The 27,815-nt window shown below is 45.4% G+C and overlaps 1 protein-coding gene across 1 annotated transcript; it reads left to right on the forward strand.

The window, feature by feature from the left end:
- Nucleotides 1–933: 933 nt before the first annotated feature.
- On the forward strand, nucleotides 934–27,589 carry LOC137362342 (probable G-protein coupled receptor 139). The gene is made up of 3 exons (XM_068026753.1): nucleotides 934–1,058; nucleotides 6,446–6,543; nucleotides 26,694–27,589. Exons 1-3 carry the CDS (start codon nucleotides 934–936, stop codon nucleotides 27,587–27,589), a joined length of 1,119 nt encoding a protein of 372 aa, XP_067882854.1.
- Nucleotides 27,590–27,815: the final 226 nt, after the last annotated feature.

Consider the following 27,815-nt stretch of genomic DNA (forward strand, 5'->3'; position numbering starts at 1 on the left):
TTGCTGCTTGTCATTTATTGTCCATTGTTTTGTTTTTCTCAAGCAACGAATACTTTTGTCCTGGGTTGTAAACTCGAGAAAGTTCCCAATCAGATACATTAAACTGACTGGTCAGTAAATATAGGGTTTACTCCATCTCTGTTACAGTGTATAACATTTACAACCCTCTAGTCCTCTGTCATCACTCCCATATCCAAGGAGGATTGGAAGATGATGGGCAGTGCATCTGCGAAGAAGGATGAGAGGTGACTTGATAGAGGGGTACAAAATGATGAGAGGCACAGATGGAGTGGATTGCCAGAGACTTTTTCCAAGGGGGAAAAGGGCTATCACAGGGGGCATAATTTTAAGGTGATTGGAGGAAGGTTTTGGGGAGATGTCTCTTTACACAGAGAGTGGTGGGAGCGTGGAATGCGCTGCCAGCGGTGGTAGTAGACGCAGATACATTAGGGACATTTAAGTGACTCTGAGATAGGTACATGGATGATAGTAGAATGAAGGGTCGGCAGTTCGTTTGATCTTAGAGTAGGTTAAAGGTTCGGCACAACATAGAGGGCCGAAGGGCCTGTACTGTGCTGTATTGTTCAATGTTCTATGTTCTATGCTATTCCCAGCATTCCCTCCCTCAGCATTCCTCACCCATCCCATCCAGATTGGGTAAATGGTCTAGTTTATTGTGGTACAACAATTGCTGGATTGAAAGGGGTTGACTGAACCTATTTGTTCAGTGACTGCAATTAATGTCAGTCTCCATGGACCCTAATTGTGTCACTGGAGCCTTTCTGTCTTCCATTAATAAGAGACTCCTTTCAATGTATTTTCCCATAGTGTTAGCGGGAGCATCACCTCTGGCACTAACAGGGATCAGCGGCATCAGAGAGAGTGAGAGAGGATAGTTCAGAATCAGAGAATAATAGACTGGAATGTTACAACATGGAGCAGGATCTAAGAACAATAGATAGTAATGTGACAACAATGGATCATAATCTGAGAACAATAGATTGGAATGTTACAACAATAGACAGGAGTTTCTCCTCCGATCTTTACCTTCTTTCTACATATTATGATTTATACCCATTAGACGAACGATCGTACATTCACTTGAGATTATTCAATACATTTACTATCCCTCTTGGCTATTGTTGGTGTCCCTGGTAAGTTACTTTATACAGCTATTAATTATATAAACTATATTTACCCACATAACTGTTCATTCCATTTACTCTGCTCTCCTTGCTGCTGTTATTATTCCTGGTTAATCTCTACCTCCGGCCATTAGCTCTGTAAACCATTGCTAACTGTATTACAGTTCTTGTCATTTACTCTCTCATCTTTGCTACTGTTGCCATCTCGATTTCCAGCCAGCTGATCTGTGAAGCCTGTTTCACAGAAATACTGCTCTGTAATGTAAATTTTGCAGGACTGAAGCCAGGGTCATTTGCCTCCATCACAAACTCTATCCCCTATCTGTGAAACACATACCCCACCCTGGCCAATATCTGCGGCTGAACCAGACTGTTTACAACCTTGGTGTTCTATTTCAACTAGAGTTGAGTTCATCTCCATATTATCTCCATCGCCAAGCCTGCATAGAACAACGTCTGTACTATTATCCGTCTCCACCTCTGCCTCAGTCCATCGTCTGCATAAACCCTCGCCTGTTCCTTTGTTAAATCCACTGACGACTATTCCAATTCTATCTTGGTCACCCTCATAGTTATAAATCTCCATAAACAGCCACAGCCCATCCAGAACTCTGCTGCCTGTATTCTAACTCACACCAAATCCCAATCACCCATCACCCCTGTGCTCAATGATCTGCATTGGTTCTCCGTCCAGCAGCATCTTAATCTTTCAGTGTCTCTGGGTCTGTAACATGACCAACAAATGGAGCAGAGGCTGCAGGGAGAGGAAGCTCTGTAAAGAGGGAGGAGAAGGGGGCTCTGCCCTACCCTCCCAGGCTTTTTCAAGAGTACTTTTCCTGCCTACACCTACCACAGGAGCAGTGTGTGAGGTGACTGATTCAATAAGGAGGTTGTCACAGATCTGTTTCCCCTCCTGCAACAGAACCTGGAGCCTCACAACAGGCTGAGGACGGAGCTGTCAGTGGCAGTTAAGGTCACAGTTTCCTTGAACTTCTATGTCTCAGGATCTTTCCAGACAGGAGCAGGAGACATATCCAACATACAGTCATAGAAAGTGACAGCGTCATAGAGTCAGTTACCACACGGAAGGAGTATATTCGGCACATAGAGACCATGCTGTCTATCTGTGGAGCACTTCAGTCAGTCCTACTCCCCTGCTCAATCCCCTTTTCCCTGCACGTTCACTTCCTTTAAGCGCCCATCCAGTTTCATTTTGAATTTGAAAAAAAGGGTCAAGTTGGAAAGTAGTAAAGCTGGAAACAGGAGGTAGAAAAGTAGCAAGTTTCATTAGAAGGCAGGCGAAACAAAGTTGAGCATCAACTAGAATGCACAATGTCAACAGGGCAAGGTTAAGGCCACTCTACCTGAATATACGCTGAATTCACTACATGGTAGATGATTTAAGGGCCCAAATAGAGGTAAATGGGTATGATCTAACTATCATAATGGAAACGTGGCTACAGGGTGACCAAGACTGAGAACTCAATATACAAGCATATTCGACATTTACAAAGGACTGGCAAAAAGGAAACGGCGGTAGTAGTGCAGTTTTAATAAGGGATGAGATCAGTGCATTGGTTAGGGAAGGCCTCAGATCTGAAAAACGAAATCTGTTTGGGTGGAACTAAGTAACAGCAAGGGGCAGCAAACATTGGTAGAAGTTGTTTATATGCCACCAAGCAGACGTGTTAGTCTGTGTGCGGCGGGTTAGGGGAGGTGGGGTGGGGTGGGGGGGGGGATGGCGGTTGCATTAATCAGAAGTTTAGAGAATGATGTAGCCCGGGTAATACAGTAATCATGGGTGATTTCAATCTTCATATAGACTGGGTAAAAGTACTGAGAACGAATGCTATGGAGTATGTTAGGCATGGTTTTCTAGAGCAGTATGTTGAGGAACCAACTGCAGAATAGGCTATCATAGATCTAGAATAATGTGATGAAAGACAGTGCTAATTAATAATCGTAATAAACGTAAGGAATGAGTGACCATAATATGGTGGAATTTTACATTATTTTTCAATGTGAGGTAGTTCAATTTGAAGGCATGATGCTTAATGTGAGCAATTACAATTATGAAGGTCAAAGAGCAACCTTGCTGAGGTGGATTGGAAAAAAATACATTGAAAGGTATGGCAGTAACATCGGCAATGGATAGCTTTTAACGAAATATTATGGAGTTTACAGCAACTATACATTCCTGCAAGGCACAAAAAACCCAAAAGTGATGTTAGTCAACTTTGGGTAGCAAAGGAGGTAAAAAGGATTGTACAAGATTAAAAGAAAAGACCTATCAAGTTGCCAGAAAAAGTGGTAAATCTGTGGATTGGGAGGATTTTAGAATACAGCAAGGGAAGATTAAGCAACTGACAAAGGAATCGAGAATAGAATCTGAATGTTAGCGAGCAAAACAGACTGCAAAAGCTTCGATAGGTAGGTAAAAATGAAACTTTTGACTAAGACCAATGTGGGTCCATTACAGTTAGAGTCAGGAGAATTTATAATGAGGAATAGGGAAATGGCAGTGAAGCTAAATGCTTACTTAGTGTTTGTCTTCACTGAGGAAGGTACGAGAAATCTCCCAGAATCAGAGATCCAATGGATGAGGGGGTGTGAGGAAGTGAAGGAAATTCGTATTAGTAAGAAATTAGTAAGCATTGGAGAAATTAATGGGGCTGAATGTTGATCAGTCCCCAGGACCTGATATTCTACATCCCAGAGTGTTGAAAGAGGTAGCTATGGCGATGGTGGTTGCATTGGTGATCACCTTCCAAAATTCGATAGATTCTGGAGTGGTTTCTCAGATTGGAAGGTCGCAAATATCGCCCCACTAGTTTAGAAGGGAGGGAGAGAGAAAACAGGGAATTGCAGACATGTCAGCGTTACATCAATCATTTGAAAAATGCTAGAATCTATTCGAAAGGATGTAATAAATGGACACTTGGATAATAATGACCGGATTGGGCATCGTCAACATGGATTTATGAAAGAGAAATCATGTTTGACGAAACTTTTGGAGTTTTTTGAGGCTGTTACAAACAGAATTGAAAAAGGGGAGTCAGTGGACGTGGTATAGTTGGATTTTCAGAAGTCTTTTGATAAAGTCCCCAACAGGAGTATGGTTAGCAAAATTAAAGTAGATGGGAGAGGAGGTAATATACTGGCATGGATTAAGGATTGGTTAATAATCAGAAAACAGAGAGTCGGAATAAACGGGTGATTATTGCATTCGCAGGCTGTAACCAGCGTGAGACCGCATGGGGGAGCGCTTCGGCCCCAGCTGTCCACAATATATATCAATGATTTGGAGGTCGGGACCAAATGTAGTATTTCCAACTTTGCGGATGACACCAAATTAAGTGGGAATGTGTGTTGTCAGGAAGATGCAAAGCCGTTTCAAGGGGATTTTAGTGAGTGGACACGAACATAGCAGATGTAATATAATGTGGAAAATATGAGGTTATCCACTTTGGTAGGAGGGGCAGATGTGCAGAGTATTTCTTAAATGGTAAGAGATTAGAACGTGTTGATATAGCAAGGGACCTGGGTGTCCTCCTCAATAAGTCACTGAAAGCTAACCTGCAGGTGCAGAAAACAATTAGGAAGGCTAATGGTGTGTTACCTTTTGTTGCAAGAGGATTTGTGTACAGATGTAGTGAAGGCTTACTGCAATTGTATAGAACCTTGGTTAGGCTACATTTGGAGTACTGTGTGTAGTTTTGCTTTCCATACTTTAGAAAGGATAATTTTGCCATAGAGGGAGGGCAAGGAATGCTCAATAGAATTGCTCCCAGGATGTCAGGACTGTCCTATGAGGAGAGATTGGGTAAACCTTGTCTGTATTCTCGGGAGTTTCAAAGAATAAGAGGTGATCTCATTGAAACGTAAAATAAATACTTAAAGGGAGAGACAGGGTAGATACAGCTAAGATGTTTCTCCTGGTTAGGGGATTCTGGAACCGGGGACACACTTTCAAAATATGGGGGAAGCCACTAAGGTCAAGGATAAGGAGAAATTTTTTTGATGAGAGGGTTGTGAATCTTTGGAATTCTCTACCCCATACGGCTGTGGAAGCTCAGTCATTGAGTATGTTTAAAGCAGAGATTGACTGATTTCTAAATACCAAAGGCATAATGGGATATGAGGATAGAGCAGGGGAAAATGGCGTTGAAGTGAAAGAATAGCCATGATCATATTGAATAGTGGGGCAGGCTCGATGAGCTGAATGGACTACCCCTGCTGCTATGTTCCCAAATTCCTATGTTCCTACTCTACCATTGGTGACCGTGCTTTCAGCTGCTGATGGTCCTAAGCACTGGAAGAAAAGAGCAGAACTTCTTCAAAATAAGCATTCCTGGAAGAGAATTGGCAGTGAATTAAATACTAAAATGAAACCAAAATACTGTGGATGCTGAAACTCTGAAATGAGAACAGAAAGTGCTGGAAATACCCAGCAGGTCTGGTAGCATCTATGTAGAGAGAAACAGAGTTAACGTTTCAGGTCCATGACCCTTCATCAGAACAGGTAAACTCTAGAATGTAACAGTCTGCCATTTAATCTCTCTCCTCTAAGTCCCAACACAGTCCTTCCTTCTTGCTCTTCTTTTCTCGTCCCCTATGTCACTTGCTTAAAGACTGTTACATTTCTAACATTTACGAAAATTTCTTCACGATTGACGTCAGAATGACTAGCCTGTTTACCCCATCTCTCAATTTTGTAATCAGAGTTTAACATTTACATCACTCCACTCCTCTGTTATCACTCCCATCTCCAAAGAGAATTTAAACATTCTCGCCAGTGCTTCTGCTGTTTGCACCATTCCTTGCCTCAGCAACCCTCATACATCCCATCCAGACCGGGAAATGATCGAGTTTATTGTCGTACAAAAAGTGTTGGATTGAAAGTGATCAACTGAAACTGTTTGTTCAGCTACTGTAATTAATGTCAATCTCCATGGAACCCAATTCTGCCTCTGGAGGGCTCCCCTCTTCTATTAATACAGGTGCTCATTTCAATGTGTTATCACATAGTGTCAGCGGCAGCATCACCTCCGACATTAATAGGGGTCAGCAGGTTCCAGAGAGAGGGAGGGGATCGATCAGAATCTGAGATCAATAGATTGCAACGTTGCAACAATGGATCAGAATCTGAGAACAGTAGATTGGAATGTTACAACAATGGATCAGAATCTGAGAACCATAGATTGCAAGTTTACCAAAATGGGTCAGAATCTGAGAACAATAGGTTGGAATGTTACAACAATAGGTAGGCGTTTCATCTGGGAGTTTGACATTCTTTCTACAAATTACGATTGGTACTCATTGGACTTTCGGATCTATCTCGCATTGAGGATTATTCAATACATTTACTATCCCACCCTGGCTATTATTGGTGTCCCTGGTAAGTCTCGCTATTCAGCTATTAATTCTATAAACCATGTTTAACTGCATTACTTTTCTTGCCATTTACGCTGACTTCCTTATATTAGAGTTCTTGTAATTTAGTCTCTCAACTTTGCTGCTGTTGCTGTCCCTGGGAAGTCTCTACTTCCGGCAATGAATTTTGTAAAACGTGTTTCACTGAAATAATCATCTTGCAATTTTAATTTTAAGAAGAGCTGAGCTGGTGTAATCAGTCCCCATAAGAAATTCCAACCAATCTCCATGAACCCTTCACTGGCCAATATCTGAGGCTGAACCAGACATTTTACAATCTCTGCGTTCTATTTAAATTTCAGCTGAGTTAATCTCCATATTCTCTCAATCACCAAACCTGCCTACTATCACCTCTATAATATCACTCGTCCCAGCACTGCCTCAGCCCATCTGTTGCATACACCCTCATCTATGCCTTTGTTAAATCCACACTTAACAATTCCAATTCTATGCAGCGATCACTCCCAGTTTTAAACCTCCATAAACCACAACACATCCAGAACTCTGCTGCCTGTATCCTGACTCACACCAAATCCTTGTCACCCTTCACCCCTGTGCTCACTGATCGACATTGGCTGCCGGTCTGTCAGCACCTCAACTTTAATATTCTCATTCTTATGTTTTAATGCCTCCATGGCCTCACCCCTCCAATTAGTCCCATTCCACTGCGCATTTCCATACCCCTGCAAATCTTTTGCCTGAAAGTCTTTTCTGCAATTCCACTTTAAAAGTAACAGTTTGAAAAGGTACTGTTTGAAATTTAGGGGTTTCCCTATTAGGTCAGAGGCGAGGAGGTTTTGTTTTTTCCCTCACAGTGTTGTGCGAATTTGGAACTCTGTACCTCAGAAGGTGATGGAAGCGGGATCACTGAATATTTTTAAGGTCGAGATCGATAGATTCTTGTTAGGCAATAGAATCAAAGATTATCGTGGTAGACGGCAGTGTGGAATTCGAGTCAGGAACAGAATAACCATGAACTTATTAGATGGTGGACAAGGCCCGGCGGGCAGAATGGCATACTTGCGCTCCTAATTCATATAGTGGTACGGCCGTATGGTATTTCTCACTGTATCTAATCTTGGCCATGATTTCCAGCTCCACAGCATCACCGGGCCCAAGGCCATGGATGCTTGAATCCATTAAATTGATTGAGCTGAGCTGCTGGTCACTTCAAGTGCTCTGTGCTGGACAGGGCTCCAGACCCGGTTCTTCAAGCATGTTCTAGAAGTGTGGGGAAGGGTTTGAAGTGACATCAATTAGCCATTCCAGCAGAGTGGATGTGGAACTTTGAAACTTAGTCTGCGCATGTCCACTGACCGCCTGTGTTAGTCACTCTGAGCTGAACAAAGATTCAGCAGCACGAGGAACCTCCTCTAGTGTTATTTAAAAGGACCGGGCATTGAAATTACAGGTGAGGGGCTTTTTACTTACTTCTGCAATTGTAAACTTGGAGGAGGTGCTTGAGTTTGTGTTGTGACCTGGTGCAAACATTCAGTGAGGACGGAGAATTTGGTGACCCAATTCTGGACGAGGTATGGGGACTATAGTTACAGTGTCTCTGGGTCTGTAACATGACCAACAATTGAAGCAGAGACTGCATTGAGAGGAAGATCTGTAATGAGGCAGGAGGTGGAATCTATGCCCTACCGACCCCGGGTTTTCTAAGTGCACGTTTCCTACCTACACATAACCGAGGAACAATGTATGAGGCGACTCTGATTCAATAAAGCAGTTTTCATCTGCTATCGCATGACCTGGAGCTTCACACCAGGGTGAGGATGGAACTGTCAGTGGCCGTTAAGTTCACAGTTTCATTGAAATTCTATGTATCTGGATCTTTCCAGTCAGCAGCATGTGACACACACACCATAGAATCTTCGAGTCACTGACAGCACACAAGGAGTCCATTCGGACCATCGGGTCCATGCCGGCTGTCCACTGAGCTATGCAGTCAGTTCCATTTCCTCACTCGATCCCCGGAGCCCTGCAATTCCATTTCAACAAATGCCCACCCAATTTCTTTTGAAATCGTTGATTACCTCCACTTCCACAATCCTGGTGGGCAGCGAGTTCCAGGTCTTACACAGATGCAATTAGATTTGAGAAGCCATGTCTCTCTATGTTCAACAACCTGCCTGTAAGCAGGTTGTGGCGTATTTTTTCCCTTTTCGCCTCTCCCTCAGTTTGTGAAGCCTGACTTTTAAAGGAGCACAAAAAGACTGCTGTTAAAGTTTAAAATAGAAGTAGGAATTATTAACACATACTGTTAAACTCGGGAGGGGATTAACGTTTCCATAAATGCTCACAAACATACAAGGAAAAGTAAAGACATCGAAAGGGCAAAAACATTTACCAAGTAGAAAAGTGATTAAATTGCAAACTGAGGAAGGTTCCAGTTGAAACTAGAGTCCGTTTTTTCACTAACATAAAACTAACAGAACCAACTGGAAATTCCGAGTGGAGTAGCAGTCAGAGGAAATCTCTTTTATTTCAATTTCCTCTTCTTGCACTTTAGTAGATAAAATGAGGAAAGTTCGTTTCTGATTTCACCCCTTTCTGATGAAGATAAACTGCCAGAGAACAGACAGATTTTCTTTCTGTTTTGCAGAATGTGGGTTTTTATTTCATTCTTTCAGGCAGGTCCCAGGGGTAGCTTCCAGGCAGCCACTTTCCTGTACAAGCTAGTCACTCCCATTAAAACTGTTTCAAAACCAGACAGGCTAAAAAGGCTGGCTTCCATTTCATGTGACCGGACCCCTTCAAGTAACTGTCGAACCTCCTTTTGTTGAAGGGATTCCGCTCCTTCCATGTCTAAACAAGTTGAATACAGCAGTAAAATAACTTTCAAAAATCTGTTTATAATGGCAGCTGACAATAATACCCAAGTGCAAAAAAATAAAATTTGCAGTTGTTTTCCATGCATTCATGATACGGGTCATTAAGAAATGCTGCATGAACCAATGTTCTTCCTCATATTCCCCTTGCCTCTCTTGCCCAAAATCCTCAATCTATATCCCTTAGTCCTTATACCATCAGTTAAGAGAGACATTTTTCCTTGTCTAACTTATCAAAGCCTGACATAATATTGAACATTTTTGTCAAATCTCCCCTCAATCTCCTTTGTTCTAGGGATAACAAACCCAGTATTACTCACCAAACTTTGTAACAAATATTCTTATCTCTGGTGTCATTCTGGTAAATCTCCTCTGCACACTCTTAAGAACCCTTACATTCTTACTAAACTCTGGTGACCAGAAATGCACGCATTACCGTAGTTGGGGCCTAACCTGAGCTTCATCAGTGTTCAGAATAACTTCCCTGATTTTGTACTCAATCCCTCTTTCATGAAGCCCAAGATCCCACATACGTTACTGACCACTCTCTCAATACGTCCTGCTACCTTCAAAGATGGATGCACATGCACCTTCAGGTCCCTCAGTTCCTGAACACGCTTTTGAACTGTGTCATTAACTCTATATTGCTTCTCCCGATTCCTTCTGCCAAGATGCATCACCTCACACTTGTCTGTATTAAATGTGATCTGCCACTTGCCTGCCCATTCTGCTAGATTATCTTTGTCGTGTTCCAGGCGCTTTGTATCATCCTTACTGTTGCCACTCCTCCAAGATTGGTAGCATCAGAAATATTTGAGATCCTACTCTGTATTCCAAGATCCAAGGCATTTATATATGGCAAGAAGCAGTGGTCCCAACACTGACCCTTTTGGAAAACCACCATCTCACATCCTCCAGTTGGGAAAAAGACCATTTACTGCAGCTTGGTGTTTTCTACCCTTATGACGAATGTTATCCAATTTATTACTGACCCTCCTATTCCTGAGCCTCAATATCCCAATGAGCAGTTTATTGATGTGTCCGTTCAGTGACAGAGGCCACCTATGACGGGTGTGGTGAATTATACTGACTGCTCCCTCAGCAGGATGAGAGGTACCGTGGCTTTGTTATGATAGCGGGATTCCTGATGATGTACGTGGCTCTGCGGTGCCCCCATTTCAACGGAGAAAGGTTAAGGAACAGAAAAAAGAAACTCAATCCATTAATGTACAGTTGGTGTCTTTCCATGTCGTGCACATCATGTTGGTGAACCTTATCTGAGGAAGGATATTTTTGCTATGGAAGGAGTGCAGTGAAGGTTCACCAGGCTGATTCTTGGGGTGGAAGGACTGACGTATGACGAGAGATTGGATTGATTAAGCTTGTATTCGCTCGGGTTTAGAAGAATGAGAGGGGATCTCATAGAAACCGACAAAATTCTAAAAGGACTGGACAGACTAGATGCAGGAAGGATGTTGGGGGAGTCCAGGACCAGGGGGCACTCTCTAAGTATAAGAGGTAAGTCATCAGGACTGAGTTGAGTAGGGTTATCTTCACCCAGAGAGTGGTGAACCTGTGGAATTCTCTACCACAGAAAGCAGTTGAGGTCAAATCATTAAATATATTCAAGAAAGAGTTAGATGTGGTTCTCAGAGCTAAAGGGATCAAGGGATGCGGGGAGAAAGCGGGAACAGGGCACTGAGATTGGTTGATCAGCCATGATCGTATTGAATGGTGGTGCAGACTCGAAGGGCCGAATAGCCTACTCCTGTTCCTATGCTTTCTATGTTTCTATGTGAATGTTCACCTTCATTCTGACTCAGTCTGATGTTACCATAATCTTCATGACTCCAAGGGTAGCCAGAATGTGACTCCTCACAGACAATGGATATGCCTCTCAATACATGGCTCATGATTCTGCACACCTAAACCCACGCCCCACTGACAATCAAACATACCACGAGGAACATCGTGGAACATAACATTGATGTGACGAAGCAATGCTTTCAATGTCTGAAACGCTCGGGGGGCGCCCTTCAGTACACACTGGAGCAGGTGTCCAAGTTCATGGTGTTATGCTGCACCCTTCATATCATCATCATTAAGACAGCACAGACATTGCCACCAGGAATCGGGAAGCCATATCCAGAGGAGGAGGAGAAGGCAGGCAGGATATTTCTTGGATGCCTTCCACCCATGCATGCTGGCGGAGAAACACTGCTAAGATTCTGGTTCCCATCGGACAAGTTCCCTTTCCCATCATGTATCCCTCATTCTCCACCATTACACCCATCTGAGACGCCCCATCATAGCCTCCCCTTGGTCATCATCCTGCAATAAAACCACCAAGAAAAACATTTCCATTAACATCTTTATTCAACAACACATCCAATTATACAAACAAAACTGAACTATTCACCCTTGTGTATCCCGTTAGTCGCTGTTTTGTGGTTTCCCTCAACTTGCATAGTGCTCCTAAACAGTGTTTCCCCAGTGGCTGCAACATGGTTGGTGGAAGGCTGCTGAATTTCACTGATAGCCTTGCAGGACGTCCTCGGGCAGTGATGGGCCTTGAGGGCTCGGATTCGTACTTGGCCACCTCAACATGGGCAGCATAGGCTTGGGCTGGCTATTGGGTAACAGCAAGGGCACTGTTAGAATGGCAATGAAGGGAGCACAATACTGTCATCCTGAGAGAGAGGACAACAGGTTCCTGTTCCAGGGAGCCACTGCTAGTCCCACGAGGTGACACCTCCGCAATCCTAGTAATCTACTTGATCACAGATTGCTGGTCTGCTGTGAGAGACTGCAAATGCCTTTGAGCACTGAGATACACAGCCATGATGGCAGCAGTAAGGTTTATTTTGATTCTGCATGGCATCAAGCATGGATTTCATGAACTCAGTCTGATCTTCCAGTGCAGCACTGAGATGCCGGGTGTCTGCCGCCTGTGCTGCAGTGGACACAGAGACAATGGTCACCAGATACCGTAGCATGGCTGGGTCCGCTAGTGCTGTCATGGAGTTAGGGACCACTTCCACAGGGAAAAGAATGGGCTTCAAGTTCTGTGCAATGTTCTGTGCCATTTGGAGCCAGACTCCTCCATGTTCCTTGACAGTGACAACAGACCGTCTGACAGGCCTGTCAATGGACAAATTTCTCAGTGTACGTGTCCATCAGCATTCCTCTGTATGCTGCTCCAGCAATGTTCACATCTGAGTCCTGTATATTGTAATTCTTTTGTGACCTCGCTCTCTGGTGAGCTGACACATGAACTATCCTTTCCCACTGGCCTGCTTGCCGCTCGGTGACTCACCACGTGCAGCTTCCGACTCTATACCAGCCTCTGAGGTACACACAGTGTCAGTATTTGTGCTGCTGGCTGCAAGTATCAGACCAAGTGATGGGGCTTCACCATCAGTCCTGTGCTACCGCTCTCTCTCTCGCTCTGTGTCTCCTGGAGCTGCAGTGACTGGGAAGCTGGCAGTTTTGGGTTAACATTGGAACGAATAAAATCAGAAGGGGAGGGCTGGGCTGAGGGGCGGTGATGGGATGGAAGGCCGGAGGTCCATGGTCCCATCATCTGTAGCTTGTACATAATTTCAGACAGCAGGATGAGGGAGAAGTGGAATTAAGAAGGGACATAAGGCAAGAACATAACATCATTCTGAATACTCTCAGAGATGCTGAATGCTTCGGGCTCTGTCACAGCCAATCCCATGTTGTAGAGAACGATCTCCTCCACAGGCTCAGGGGATGAAGGTATGCCTGTCCCCTGCCGGTTCAGTGCTCCTACCTGTTATTATGGGCCACCTAGTCTTGTAAGAGAAAGGGCAGAATGTCAGTGACTGGTGTTGCACTGTGAGTGACTATTTGTAGCAAAAGACACTGAGGGGAGATTTGATAGAGGTGGACAAGATGTTTGGATATGGTAGACGGAGAAAAATGTTCCCAGTAGTTAATGGTACAAGGACTAGAGTTAAGGTTGTGGGCAAGAGATGCAGAGGGATGTGGGGAACAACTTTTTTACACAGCGAGTGGTAATGGTCTGGAAATCTTTGCCTGCAAGGCTGATGGAAGCAGAGATCATGAATGATTTCGAAAGGATATTGTATGAACACTTGAGGGAAATAACCTTGCAGAAACATGGGGGCAGAGATGGGGAATGAGACTGACTGGATTTATCTATAAAGAGCTGGAATGGACTCTGTGGACCGAATGGTCTCATTCTGTCCCGAAATGACTGTGACTCTATGACAGGTACATATAACTCCCACTGCCTTCCTATACTAGGAAAGTTTGCAATAGACTGTACAGTATCACCTGTTGAACCCCGTGATGTAACTGAAATGTTGATGCCCCAGAATGTGGTGAACAAATGTCCTTCACAAACAGAGTAAATCAGCCCAGCCCATTTCATCATTCTGAAGTCATTGACAATGGAATCCGTTTCGACTGGTATTCTCTACATAGGAGAGCAGCCAGGCTTGTGTCTGCATCCCCCACCTCCATGTGGAAAGTCTTGTCAGTGTTTGGTGAGATGAGACATGTTGCCTGGGAGACAGATTTCTTCAATTGTGTTAATTCTTCCGTGCTCCCTGTAGCCCAAAAGGGTTAAACCTGGTCATTATCACCATTATGTAGTTCATAAAGAGGGGCAGCAGTCTTTGCAAATCGAGAAATGAGGGTCCGCTGATACCTCACTAGCCTGAGAATAGAACAGAAGGCAGTCTTTGAGATGGGCAGGGGCAGACACTATATGAGGGTCTGCTGATAACCCACGAACTTGAGGATAGGCCACAGGGCAGTATTTGGGAAGGACAGGGGTGGATGCTGGATGGTCTTGACCTGATGTTGCTCTGGGCTGATGCTGGATGATCCATTCTGGACACCTAGAAAGGTTTCACGATCTTAAACAAGCTGGGCCTTACGTGGATGATCTTTCAGTGCAGCTCCCAAAGTAGCTGCAGTAGTTGCTGTAAAAGGGTCAAATGTGTGGACGCGGTCTGTGGTAACGCAGAGGAGATCATTGGCATATTGCAACAAGCAGGAAGGCTATGAAAAGCTCATACGAGCCCCGGCGATTCTTTTGTGGAAAATAGTGGGGCTATTGTGCAACCACTTGTGGCAGACATGTCCAGAGGTATCACTGTACTCAGAGGTGAATGTGAATTTAAATTGTTTCTCCAGTTTTGCTAAGATATTCCAATAACTGTTAGAGATATCCAGGGTGGGGAAGACAGCCCTGCCGCTGGACATCCTGGAGAGCAGGGTGGGTGTCTCTCCATTAACCAGGTTCACACAAGGCTGACTGAGTTGAGTTTGTGGTAGTAAATATTCAGTCACCAGCTGCCATCCGGTTTTCTAACCAGCCAAATTGGGGCGGGGGGGGGGGGGTGGTTAGTGGCGAAAGTGCCTTTATCACTGGTTTTCTTGTACCATTTGGCCGGGCCTCTGATGCAGTGTAGGAACTGACCAAGCACTGTTACTAATCTACATGTCTACTAATCTATTGCTGCATGCATCCTCTCCAGCCACTGCTCAACAGTGTTAGGACCCGTCAGATTCAGGGCATAGCGGGAATCACTGTTGCTATCAGACTCATCTTTGTCCCCATTGCAGCACTCACAGGCACAGTGACTCAGCCTGGAGGATAGTGGGAATCGCAGTTACTGTCAGGCTCACCAATGTCCCTTTTGCAGCAGGCACAGGCAGTGTGGGCCAGCATGGAGGATAGCGGCATTCAGTTACGGTCAGAATCGCCAATGTACTTATTGCAGCAGTCACAGGCACAAGGGCCCACCTGGAGGATAGGGAAAACCCTAGTTCTCGTCAGTCTCATCAATGTCCCGATTGCAGTAGTCATAGGCAAAATGGCCCAGCCTGGAGGACAGGGGAATCACAGTTACTATCAGTCTCACCAATGCACCTATTGCAGCAATCACTGGCAAAGTGATCTAGCCTGGAGGATGGCGAGAATCACACCTTCTGTCAGTCTGACTAATGTCCCTGTTGCAGCAGTCACAGGCACAATGCCCCAGCCTGGGGGGAGCTGAAATCACTGTTACGACCACAATCAACAACGCAAGTATAGCAGCAGCATAGTGGCCGAGGCAGTAAGAATTAAAACAGCATGCTGTGGTTCAAGTTTTGGCTGAAGTTAACTGATCTCTGATTGGGTAGTGGTCCGTGAATAGCCACTGTTTCAAATTTGATGAATGCACGGGAAATGTTGGCATGGATCTGCTCCCAAGCTGGTCAGCAATGGATGCACAGATGGTCACAAGGTGTGATTTTGGTGATGTAAACACCAGAGCTAAATGGACTCAAGGTTGGAGGGCATTCAGAAAGAGGGGGCTAAAACCTGGAGAATATAAATTGGTTTACCCACATCCTCTCTATTGTGCCTTAGGATGTCATGGAGGCTCTCTGTGAAGGCACTCGGGCTCTCGGTAAGGTCCTGCTTGGTATTCGCCAGGAACTGGTGGACGCCAATATTCCCTGCCCCCAGTGCCTTCCAAAGGTCAGTTTCCATATCCTCTATCGTGTCCTCCACCAGAATAATCTGATCCATCTCTTGTTTTAACTCCAGGGAACCTGTTTAAGGTCGTTCCCTTCTAATTCAGGGTAAATGAATTTAAAAGTATTCCGCCTCGGTATGAAATCGAGGGAGCTGCAGCTCATATCCACCATTCCCAAATCCTGCTTTAGAGACCTGGCCGCAACAGGGGTAAAAGATCTATGTGTGTTTTTTGTGGTGACATCTCCAGCAGCGTCAGTGACTATGGATGGCCAGTCACTGACTCCATCTATGCAAGTCTTGTTCTTAGTCTGGCCCGCAGTTTAGACTCGGGAGTCCACACACCCTAGTATTTTCTAGTTATCTTGCCGCCCTTGTAAGGAGGCAGAGCTGAAGCTGTGATTTTCCTCAAATATGTTGTCCCAACAAGAACTGGGAAATCTGGCGTTGTGTTTTGAGAAAGCAGCCTCCAGTCCCCACTGTGGACTGATTGTGTGTGAAGGTGTTGGATTTTCTCAAAATACGGGGCATGGTACAGCTTCAGTGGAGACGGGGCCTGGACATTGGTCAAATTCCCTCAAAGCCCCTCCTCACATCTTCCAACTCCGCACCTAGTCTGGTATTTTCTGTCTGTAACTCAATGTTTTAAGGCAGTATTTGTTCTAATTTTCTGTGCAGGTAATGTATTCGGTCATGTGGCTCCTGCTTTCAGAGTAACCAATTGGTCATGATGCAAACATTCTCTTGTCAGCCTTCCCTTTTTATTTTTACCTTGTCAACCTGTTCCTTCCACCTTTTGAGTTTTTTTTGTTTAACTGTTAGTCACATAAGTATGTCCCGTAGCCCAACCTATCTCCGTCTTCATCATTACTTAAAATTGCATTTCTAGACGTCCTCGGAGATTCTACCAAGTATGTAATTGTCTACCTAATAACAGATCAACTATTCCCTGGAATATACTTACAACATTGTACTTCTGGCTTTAGAAGTACCTTCTCTAAGTGATAATCACAAGTGTTTCACAAGGACTAAACTCCATCTCTTCGTCTGGACATTTCCGTGGCATTCGCACTGATGGTCGGACATGTTTGCCCAAGTGTAAGCTCTCTCACTGTCTCGATATTTCCTATCCATTCACAGCAATAACAAACGTGTTTGACCGTGTGTAAACTCTGTCTATCTCGACATTTCCTGTTCCTTCTCAGCAATGATCACACATGTTTGAACAAGTGTAAACTCTCTCTTCAGGTTTCCAGCGCTGTTCCAACGATGGTCACACATATCCAACTGAGTTTGTCATTTCTCAAACACCAGGAAAAGCAAGCCGATGATCCCAATCTCTGTAATCCCTCTCCTCCACCACTTTAAGATCTGATCAAGTGTCAGAGATGACTAAAAGGCGGGTCAGGAGTCACAAACAGTTTATTTTTTTTAGATTAGAGATACAGCACTGAAACAGGCCCTTCGGCCCACCGAGTCTGTGCCGAACATCAACCACCCATTTATACTAATCCTACACTAATCCCATATTCCTACCAAACATCCCCACCTGTCCCAATATTTCCCGACCACCTACCTATAGTAGTGACAATTTATAATGGCCAATTTACCTATCAACCTTTTGGCAGGAAACCGGAGTACGCGGAGAAAACCCACGCAGACACAGGGAGAACTTGCAAACTCCACACAGACAGTACCAGGAATCGAACCCGGGTCCCTGGAGCTGTCAGGCTGTGGTGCTAACCACTGCGCCACTGTGCCGCCCCAAATGAGGAGACACAGTACAAATACAACACACATTCAGAATAGGCAGTGTAGACATCCGAGCTGTGACAGGTGAGAATGGTTTTCTATCCCGGATCAGACGGATGGAATGGCTGAGTATCTGCTTTCTGACGTATGACAGGTGAGAATGGTTTTCTATCCTGGATCGTATGGATGGAATGGCCTGGTCTCTGCTATCTGACCTTTGACAGGTGAGAATGGTATTCCATCCAGATTTGATGGGTGGAATGATCTGGTCCCTGCTGGCTGACCTGTGACAGGTGAGGATGTTTTTCTATTCTGGAGCGGATGAATGGAATGACCTGATCTATACTGCCTGATCTGTGACAGGAGAAAATGTTTCTCTATCCGAGATTTGATGGATGGAATGGCCTGGTCTCTGCTGTCTAACCTGTGAAAGGTACAAATGGCTATTTGGACCCAGATTGGATGGACGGAAAGGCCTGGCCTCCGCTGTTTGACCTGTGACATGTGAGAGTGGTTTATATCCTGGATCGAATGGATGACATGGCCTGGTTGCTGCTTTCTGCGCTGTGACAGTGGGAATCGTTTTCTATCCAGGATTGGCTGCATGGAATGGTCTGGTCACTGCTGTCTGGCCATAGACAGGTGAGAATGGTTTTCAACCCGGATTGGATAGATGGAATGGCTTGGTATCTGCTGTGACCTTTGACAAGTGGGAATGACTTTCTATCACTAATCGGATGGATGGAATGGCCATGTCTCTGCTGTCTGACCTGTGTTAGGTGAGAATGGATTTCTATCCTGTATCAGATGGATGGAATGCCCTGGTCTCTGATGTCTGTCATACTGATCACTTCCAACATCCAGCGAACCTTGGTATTAAAAGTATCAAAGTCATTGCAAATAATGACTCAGTGATGAGGTCGAGGAGCTTGGTCAGCTACAGAACGATTGACGGGGAGGTAATTGCTCACTGGATGATCATGACTGTATGTCTGACTCCTTGTAACATGTTTGTGACAAATGAGTATATTGCGAACAGGTGCATTGCGAAGGGGTATTTTATATAATTGTTAACTGGTACTATTCCTACTGAGTCATTGTTGTTTAATTTGAGTTTTGACTGCAGTCTCATTATTTATTGTAATTCTCATGTTCGAACCATAGAGTAACCCATCAAAAAAGATGACAATTTATAAACAACAATTGTTCAAGTATGCAGACTTGAGGCTTTACATTCTCATTCCCAGGAATGTTGACACAAAGACTTGTGTCCAGGGTTATATCCTTGACTGGATAACGATCCTTATGAAAACATCTGGAATACCATTTCTAAGCTTTATTTGTTTTTATGTTTATGGGATGTGTGTGTGTGTGTGAGAGAGAGAGAGAGCGGATAGATCAGAAAATCAGAAGAATAGAGTGGAATGCTACAACAATGGATCAGAATCTTCTCCTCGGACCTTCATTATCTTTCTTCGTATTATGATTGAATACCATTAGAATTGCGGATGCTATAAGTAATTGAAATTATTCAGTACATTTACTAGTCCATCCTTGCCATCGTTGCCCCTGGTAAATCTCTCGAAACGCTATTAACTCTACAAACCATAATTATCTACATTACTGCTCCTGTAATTTACTCTGCCCTCCTTGCTGCTGCTGTTATTCCAGGTGAATCTCTACCTCTAGTTATTAGCTCTCTAAACCATTGCCTGTTGTATTATAGTTCTTGTAATTAGCTCCCTCATGTTTATTGCTGTTTGCGTCCATGGTCAGTCTCTATTTCCAGCTAGGGGATCTGTAAACACTGTTTCACTGAAATACTGTTCTGCAATGTAATGTTTAGGAAGAGACAAGCCAGTGGAATTGGTCTCGATCACAACATCCATCTCCTAACTGTGAAACACATACCCCACTCTGACCAATGTCTGCGGCTGAACCAGGCTGTTTACAACCTCAGTGATCTATTTAAACCTGAGCTGAGTTCAACTCTATATTCTCTACATCACCAATCCTGCCCACTACCACCTCGGTAATGTCACCCATCTCCACCTCTGCCTCAGCCCACCTGCTGCATAACCCCTCATCCGTGCCTTTGTTAAATCCACACTTGCCTATTCCAATTCTATCCTGAGATCCCTCCCAGTTACAAACCTCCATAAACCACAGCCCATCCAGAGCTCAGCTGCCAGTATCCTAATTCACACTAAATCCCAATCTCCCATTACCCCTATGATCACCGATCTAGATTCGCTCCCTGTCTGGCAGTATCTTAATTTCAATATTCTCATTCTTGTGTTTGAATTTCTCAATGGCTTCACCCCTCCAGTGCATTTGTCCAGTTATCATTTTCCAGCAAATCTTTTGCCTTCAGGTTCATTTCCATTTCCACATTTAAAGTGAATTTCCTTCCCTCAGTATCTCTCCCTGGCCGTGATTTTCCGTTCCACAGCACCACTGTTACTTACACTATGGACGCCAGGATCCGGAAAAGGGTGCGAGCTGAGCTGCCAGCCGCCTCTAGCGCGGCTGAGCATTGTGTGCACTAGTAGCATGCGGAGTTGTGGAATAACACGTCAAATTGCTTCCAGTAGCTATGATAAGCGTCTCTGAAGCTTGGTCTGTGCATATCCACTGCTCGCCTCTGTTAGTCACTCTCGGCTGAACATACACTCAGCAGCACGAGGATCCCCCTCTAGTGTTATTTAAAAGGACCAGGCATCCAATTTACAGGTGAGGAGCCTTTGACTTATTTTTGCTATTGTAAGGTTAGTGGAGGTGCTGTGGATGATTTCTGGAGGTTGTGCTGTGAGCTGCTTCAGATATTCAGGTAGGACAGAGAATTGATGACCCAAATCTGGGAGAGCTATGGGGACTGTAGTTCAGTATCTCTCAGTCTGTAACATAACCACCAAATGGAGCAGAGGCTGCAGGGAGGTGAAGCTCTGTAAAAAGGGAGGAGGAGGGGCTCTGCCCTATCCACCCCGTGTTTTCCAGGAGCACTTCTCCTATCTACATCTAACCCAAGAGCAGTGTGTGAGAGGACCCTGTTTCAATATGGAGGTGGTCACAGATCTGTGTCACCGCCTGCAACACGACCTGGAACCTCACACCATTGTCAGCACGGAGCTGTCATTGGCCGTTAAGGTCGCAGTTTCATTGAACTTCGAAGGATCTGGATCTTTCCAGGCAGGAACAGAAGACATATTCAACATAGAGTCACAGAGAGTGATAGAGTAATAGAGTACATTACGGCACGGAAGAAGGCTATTCATCCCATCAGGTGCATGATGGCTCTCCATGGAACAATATAATCAGTCCCAGTCCCCCGCTCGAAGCACGTAGTAAATCAATGTCCTTCAAGAGCCCATCAACTTTCTTTTGAAATCTTTGAGTGACTCTGCTTCCACCACACTTGTGGGCAGTGAATTCCAGATCACAAACACCCACTGCATTAAACAAAAAATGGCCCTTCTCATATTCCCCCTGCATCTCTTGCCCAAAACCTTCAGTCTGTGTCCCCGAGTCCTTCTTTCATCACTTGATAGGAACATACTTTCCTTGTTTAAATCGTCTAGGCCTGGCAGAATGTTGTACCCGATCATTGTAGCCAAAATCCTCCATCATTGGAGACATTCTACTCAATCTCCTCTGCACTATTGCGAAGACCTTCTCATTCTTTCTGAAGTGTGGTGACCAGAATTTGACTCAATACTCCAGCTGAGACCTAACTAGTGATTTTTAAACGTTCATCATAATTTCACTGTTTTTGTACTCAACACTACTATTTACGTAATCCAAGTTTTTATGTGTTTCATTAACCACTCTTTCGATATGCCCTTCCACATTTAAAGATCGCTACACATGCACCCACAGGTCTCTCTGTTCCTGCACACTGTTTATAACTGTACTATTAAGTCCATAGCGCTTTCCTATCCATTCTGTCAAAATGCATCATCTCACACTTGACTCACACTTCCATCTGTCAGATGTCTTCCCATTCTGCTCACCAATCTATGTCCTGTTGCAGGTGGTTCACAACATGTTCACTGCTTGCCACAGCTCCAGGTTTGGTATCAGGGACAGGTTTTGAAATCTTACTTTGTATTCCAAGATTCAAGTCATTTAGACAGAGCAAAATAAAACAGTGGCCGTAGCACTGATCCTTGAGGAACACACACTGCCTAAAATCCTCCAGTCTGAAAAACAGCCAATTGCTATGACACACTGTTTTCTCTACATAATTCATGTTTGTATCTAATTAGACACTGACCTTCCCATTCCATGAGACTCAATTTTGGGAACTGACCATTTATGTGGTGCTTTATTAAACAAATTATTTACACCAATATAGGGAACATCCATCACATTCCCTTCATCAACCTTCTCTGTTACACCACAGAAAATTTAATTAGATTTGTGAAGCATGGCCTTCCTTTTGTAAATCCATGCCAGCAATCCTTAATTAACCCAAACCTCTTCAAGCGTGTGTTGATTTTTCCACTGATTATTGTTTCTAAAACCTAACTCACCGCTCATGTTAAACTAACTGACCAGTAGTTGCGAGGCCTGTGTGTTGTCCATTGATAATTCTAGGAGGTGAGGGTGGCCATCTGTGTGATCATTGTTTCCCTCAGTGGGGAGAAGCAGGATGAGAGGTCACGTGGCTTTGTCAGGATAGCCCGATTCCTGATGACGTTGGTGGTTCTGCGGGGACCTCTTGTTAACAGGGAGAGGTACAGGAACTGAAAGGACTCTTACTCCATTAATGTACAGTCATGTCCGAGCATGCCAGTACATTATGTTGGTGAATGTCCACTATCCTGGTAGCAGCCACCATGCCTTCATTCTGAAGAAGTCACGGTCCCACCATCTTCAGGAGTCTACGGCGAACATGAATGTCACTCCTCAGAGACAATGGCTACTCCCTCTTTACATGGCTTATGATTCTCCCCCAAGAAGCAACCACCACCATTACCGCCACCAACCAACCACATGAAAATAACCCGTGTATAACGTGAGTAATGGAGTCACCAGGAATATCGTGGAACAGACCATCGATGTGATGAAGCAATGTTTCCGATCTCTGAACTTCTCAGGGAAAGCCCTCCATTACACACTGATGCAGGTGTCCAGGTCCATGGAGTTCTGCATCACCCGTCATATCATCAACATCATGAGGACATAGGCATTGCCATGAGGAATCCAGAGGCCACCTCAAGGGGAGGAGGAGGAGGCAGGGAGGATATTTCCTAGATGCCTTCGACCCGGACAGGCTGTCGGCAAGTGTCTGCTAAAATGTATGATGTCACAGGACAACTTCCCTTTACCAGCATGGATCCCCCATTCTCCAGCATTACACCGATCTGAGATGCCCCATCACAGCGTCCCCTTGGTTACCATCCTGCAATACAAAAACACCAACAAATACCTTTTCATTAACATTCTTATCCAACAATGCATCCAATTATGCAAACAAAATTGAACCATTCACCTTAATGTATACCCTTCGTGCCTCTTATGTGGGTTCCCTCGACTTGCCTAGTGCTCCAACACAGTACTTCCCCAGTGGCTGTAGCTTGACTGGTGGAAGGCTGCTGACTTTAACTAGGACAGAGTGCAGATGCCTTGCAGGACGTCCTCGAGCAGTTCTCGGTCTTGAGGGCTAGTATTCGGACTACACCACCTCGACATGAGCAGCGGCAGCCTGGGCTGACTGATGTCTAACAGTAAGGACATTGGTGGAGTGGCAGTTAAGAGGGAACAAATACTGTCATCCTGAGGGAGGACAACAGGTCCGTGCTCCACGGAGACACTGCCAGTCCCACGGGGCGAGAACTCAGCAATCCTAGCAATTTACTGAATCACAGATTGCTGGACTGCTGTGAGAGCCTGCAAACCCCTTTGAGCACTGAGATCCACAGCCATGATGGCAGCAGTATGATCTTGCATGGCAGCAAGTAGGGATCTCACGGCCTCCGTCTGAGCTTCCACTGCAGCACTGATACGTTGGGTGTCTGCTGTCTGTGCTGCAGTGGAAGCAGAGACAATGGCCACCAGGCACTGTAGGACGGCTGGCTCGGCTAGTGCTGTCATGAGTGAGTGACTACTTACTGAGGGAAAGAATGGGCTTCAAGCTTTGTGCAATGTCCTGTGCATGTTGCAGCCGGATGCTTCCATGTTCCTTGCCAGTGACAACAGACTGTCTGACAGACCTATCAATGGACAAAGTATCTCAGTGGACATGTCCATCAGCGTTCTCTTGTATGCTGCTCCAACAATGCTCACATCTGAGTCCTGTGTATGAAAACTCGTTTGGGACCTCGCCCTGGTGAGTTGAAACATGAACTGTCCTCTCCCCCTGGCCTGGCTGCAGCTCACTTCTTCTCGGTGACTCATCACGTGCAGATTCCGATTCTATACCATGCTGTAAGGTACACGCAGTGTAAGCACTTGATCTTGTGGCTGTGACTTTCAGACCAAGTGATGGGGCTTCACCATCAATGCTGTGCTGCTCTCTCTTTCTCTCTCTGTCTACTCGAGCTGCTGTGACTGGGAAGCTGGCTGTTTTGGGTTATAATTGGAAAGTATAGAAGCAGAAGGGGAGGGTTGGGCTGATGGATTGTGGGCGGGATGGAAAGCAGGAGGTCCATGGGCCCACCATTTACAGATTGTACAGAATCTCAGACAATAGTATAAGGGGAAGGTGGGAGTTAAGAAGGGTCATAAGGCAGGAACATAAAGTCAGCCAGTATGCTCTCGTTGATGCTGGATGCCACGGGCTCTGTCGCAGCCGCTTTCATGATTTTGTGTACCATCTCCTCCCTCAGGCCCAGGGGATGAAGGTATATCTGGCTCCCAGCAGTTCACTACTGTGCCCTGTGATTATAGGCCTCCTTGTCCTGCAGCAGAGAGGGCAGAACCTGTCCGTAATTGTTTTTCACTGTCTTTGGGTGATGTGCCCGACATAGATGAGTAGTTGGAGGCATATGAAGGCACCCTTACCTGGGGTACGGTGTTCGAGCGATCCTCATGCTGCCAGGCCTGGCGCTGGCTGGAAATGGCCCCTGCTCACTGACTGGGCGTGACTAACCCGCCACACAACCCAGGGGTACAATTCTCCAATGATGGGTCTGGTCCCAGGCCTGCTGTAGTTCTGGCCGTGGCCCCCACTTCCTTACTTGCCACAGTTACATTGCCTAGCAATGGTCTGCAGCAATGGTCCTGCTCAACGGGAATACTGGCAGTGGCCGCAGTCCCGGAACGATCCCAGCTATACTGACAACGTATCTGGGGTCCGACCTCCAGTTAAGGTACTGCTCCCAGGCCTGGTGCAATTCCAGCAGTAGCACCTGGACTCTGACTGAGCCTGGCCACAACCCGCTACACTTAACTTGTGTCCAATCTGCAGTAATGGTCCTTGTGCCAGGCCTGATGTGATACATGCAGTAGCCCCATTGCTTGACAGAAACTGGCGACCCCACCACAATGACCTGTGGTCTGGGTCTCCAATGTTGATCTTTGACCCAGGACCAACAAGGCCCCCTGCTTCATGACTGGCCCCGATGTCCTCGACACATTTACGGGAGATCCAGGGCTCCTGCAATGAGACTGCTTCCAAGCCTGGTGCCTCAGAAGCATTTGGATCCGGTCACTCATGGGCCGCAACTCCCCCGCCACACTCACCTGAGGTGTGGGGCTCTAGCAAAGCTTCTCGCATAAATTGCAGCGATGGTCCATGTCCCAGAATAGGAGTAGTTCTGGCACGGGCCCAGCTCCTTGACCGGCCCCGATGACATCAAAACTCTTAGCTTGGGTGCATGGTCTCCAGTAATGGTCCTGGTCCCAGGCCTGGTTTATTACTGGTAGTGTCCCCCGCTAGCTGACTGGTCCTCCTGCCCTTTCCATACTTACCTGGGATCAGGAGTGCAGCGAACGTCAAGGTCCCAGGCCTGATATATGAGCGGCTATGTCCTTCACTAGCTTACTGGCCCTTGTGTCCTTGTTACAGTTACCTGGTGTTGGGAGCTCAAGCAATAGTCCCACACCCAGGCCTGGTCTGGTACTCATAATTCCACGGCTCCCAGTCGTTTTGCCGATACTCAGCTGCTGGCCCCCTGATTGTTCAGCAGTTTTTGAAGGCTGGATCATTATCTTTAAAGGGACGTGGACCACGATACCGGTCAGGTAATTTCCCGAGCGCCACTGATTTGCGCCGGGTGTCGGCTGCAATTTGTCAAGACAGGGAACCCTTTATATTTTCAGCCCGCCATCCAGACCCCCGCTGTTTCTACTAAATTCAACTCCCTGGCTCCAGCAGAAATCCCTGTCAACACCACCATAATTAGTTACAAATTGAATGTGTTAACAAATGTACAAATGTCACCCCAAACTGCTTTAAACTGTAGGTTTTACTCCCAACCTGATGTATCATTTCCTGATAGTTCCACTTGCTAACAGTTAACTTAGTGACTGAGGTTATTCTTTCCATTATTTTTTCAGTGGATGCATTTCCAAATTTTGCTTTGAAATAATTGAGTTCCTGTAACAGGTGAGGGACTCTCTCAGTCAATCCAACATTTAACTTTCTTTGCAAGAGAAAAGTGTTGCAGATGTTGCAAACTGAAAGAAAGAAACAGAAAATGATGAAATTATTCAGCAAGTCCGCAGCATCTGTGAAGAGAGAAAGAGAGTTAATGTTTCAGGTTGGTGACTCATCGTCAGATATGGAAGTGCTCCGAAATTGAACAGATTTTAAACCAGGCAGGGAAAGGAGGAAAGGGAAGGAATATGATCAACATTGAGTTTAACAATTTCAATATCATCCTTTTGTCGTTTAATCTCTCCTGACTTCACAAACCGGTCTGTTTGTTCTTTCAGATCCAACCATTTCCGCACATCACTGGATACAGGAACACATTTGTAAATCTCAATACGTCCTCAATCAAACTGGCAACTTTGCTCCTAACCTAATGTATATTTTTTTCTGTTTGTATCCGTTCTTCACAGTTAACTTGCTGACGATTGGGATTCTGTCTCGGGGAAAGTGCGGTCTCTCCAAATGTGTCACTCGCTACCTGGTGGCCATGTCAGCGGCAGATCTACTGGTCATTATCCTGGACCTGATATTGAGGCACATTCCTATTGTTTATAAGGAACAGTTTCAGTTCCTGCAGTCCATTCCCGTGTGTAATATCCACGCTGTCCTGCTTTACGCAGCCACAGACTGTTCTGTCTGGTTCACCGTCACTTTCACCTTTGATCGATTTGTGGCCATTTGTTACCAGAAGCTGAAAAGTAAATACTGCAGCGAGAAAACGGCGGCTGTGGTTCTGGTAACAGTGACGATGCTGAGCTGTTTAAAGAACATCACCTGGTATTTTATGTTAACTGGTCAGTATTGGCTGTGGAACGAGCCCTGGTTTTGTTCTGCAACAGCCAATGTTCGGTATTCTGTGGTCTGGGCAACAGTCGAGTTTCTCCATCAAATTCTAACTCCGATTCTTCCCTTTGTGGTGATTCTGCTTCTCAATGCTCTCACAGTCAGATACATTTTACTGAGCAGCAGAGGACGCAAGAGATTTCGGGCTCACAGCAATGGGGATAGTCGCAGAGACCCAGAAATGGAGAGCCGAAGAAAGTCCATCATTTTACTGTTAGTGATCTCGGCCAATTTCATCCTGCTATGGGCAGTGTTAATGGTATATTCGATTTGGGGCCGATTCTATGACTTAGGCGATCGATCTGTTTATTTGCATGCTTATCTGAAGGAAGTGGGCTTCATGCTGCAGCTCCTGAGTTGCTGCACAAATACTGCAATTTGCGCCATTACCCAGACTCAGTTTAGAGAGCAGTTGAAGACTGTCCTGAAATATCTCTTTACTCCAGTTGTTAAATTCACTTAATGATGGCAGCAACTGAACAACTGACTATTTCCAGTAGTTTGGGGGCGGGCTTCCCGCTTTGGGGACCGAGTGGGGCGGGGCCTTTATGGTGACAGAATGTGGCGAGGCCTGTTTCCGATGGTGAAGGAATGCTGGGGGAGAGATTTGTTCCCAATGCTGGCGGGGTGGGGGGGGGCGTGTGGTGGGGACAAGGGTACGGCACCTGTTCTCCATGGTGACAGCAGTG

The sequence above is a fragment of the Heterodontus francisci genome, unplaced genomic scaffold (genome assembly GCF_036365525.1).
Source record: "Heterodontus francisci isolate sHetFra1 unplaced genomic scaffold, sHetFra1.hap1 HAP1_SCAFFOLD_236, whole genome shotgun sequence".
Taxonomy (NCBI): domain Eukaryota; kingdom Metazoa; phylum Chordata; class Chondrichthyes; order Heterodontiformes; family Heterodontidae; genus Heterodontus; species Heterodontus francisci.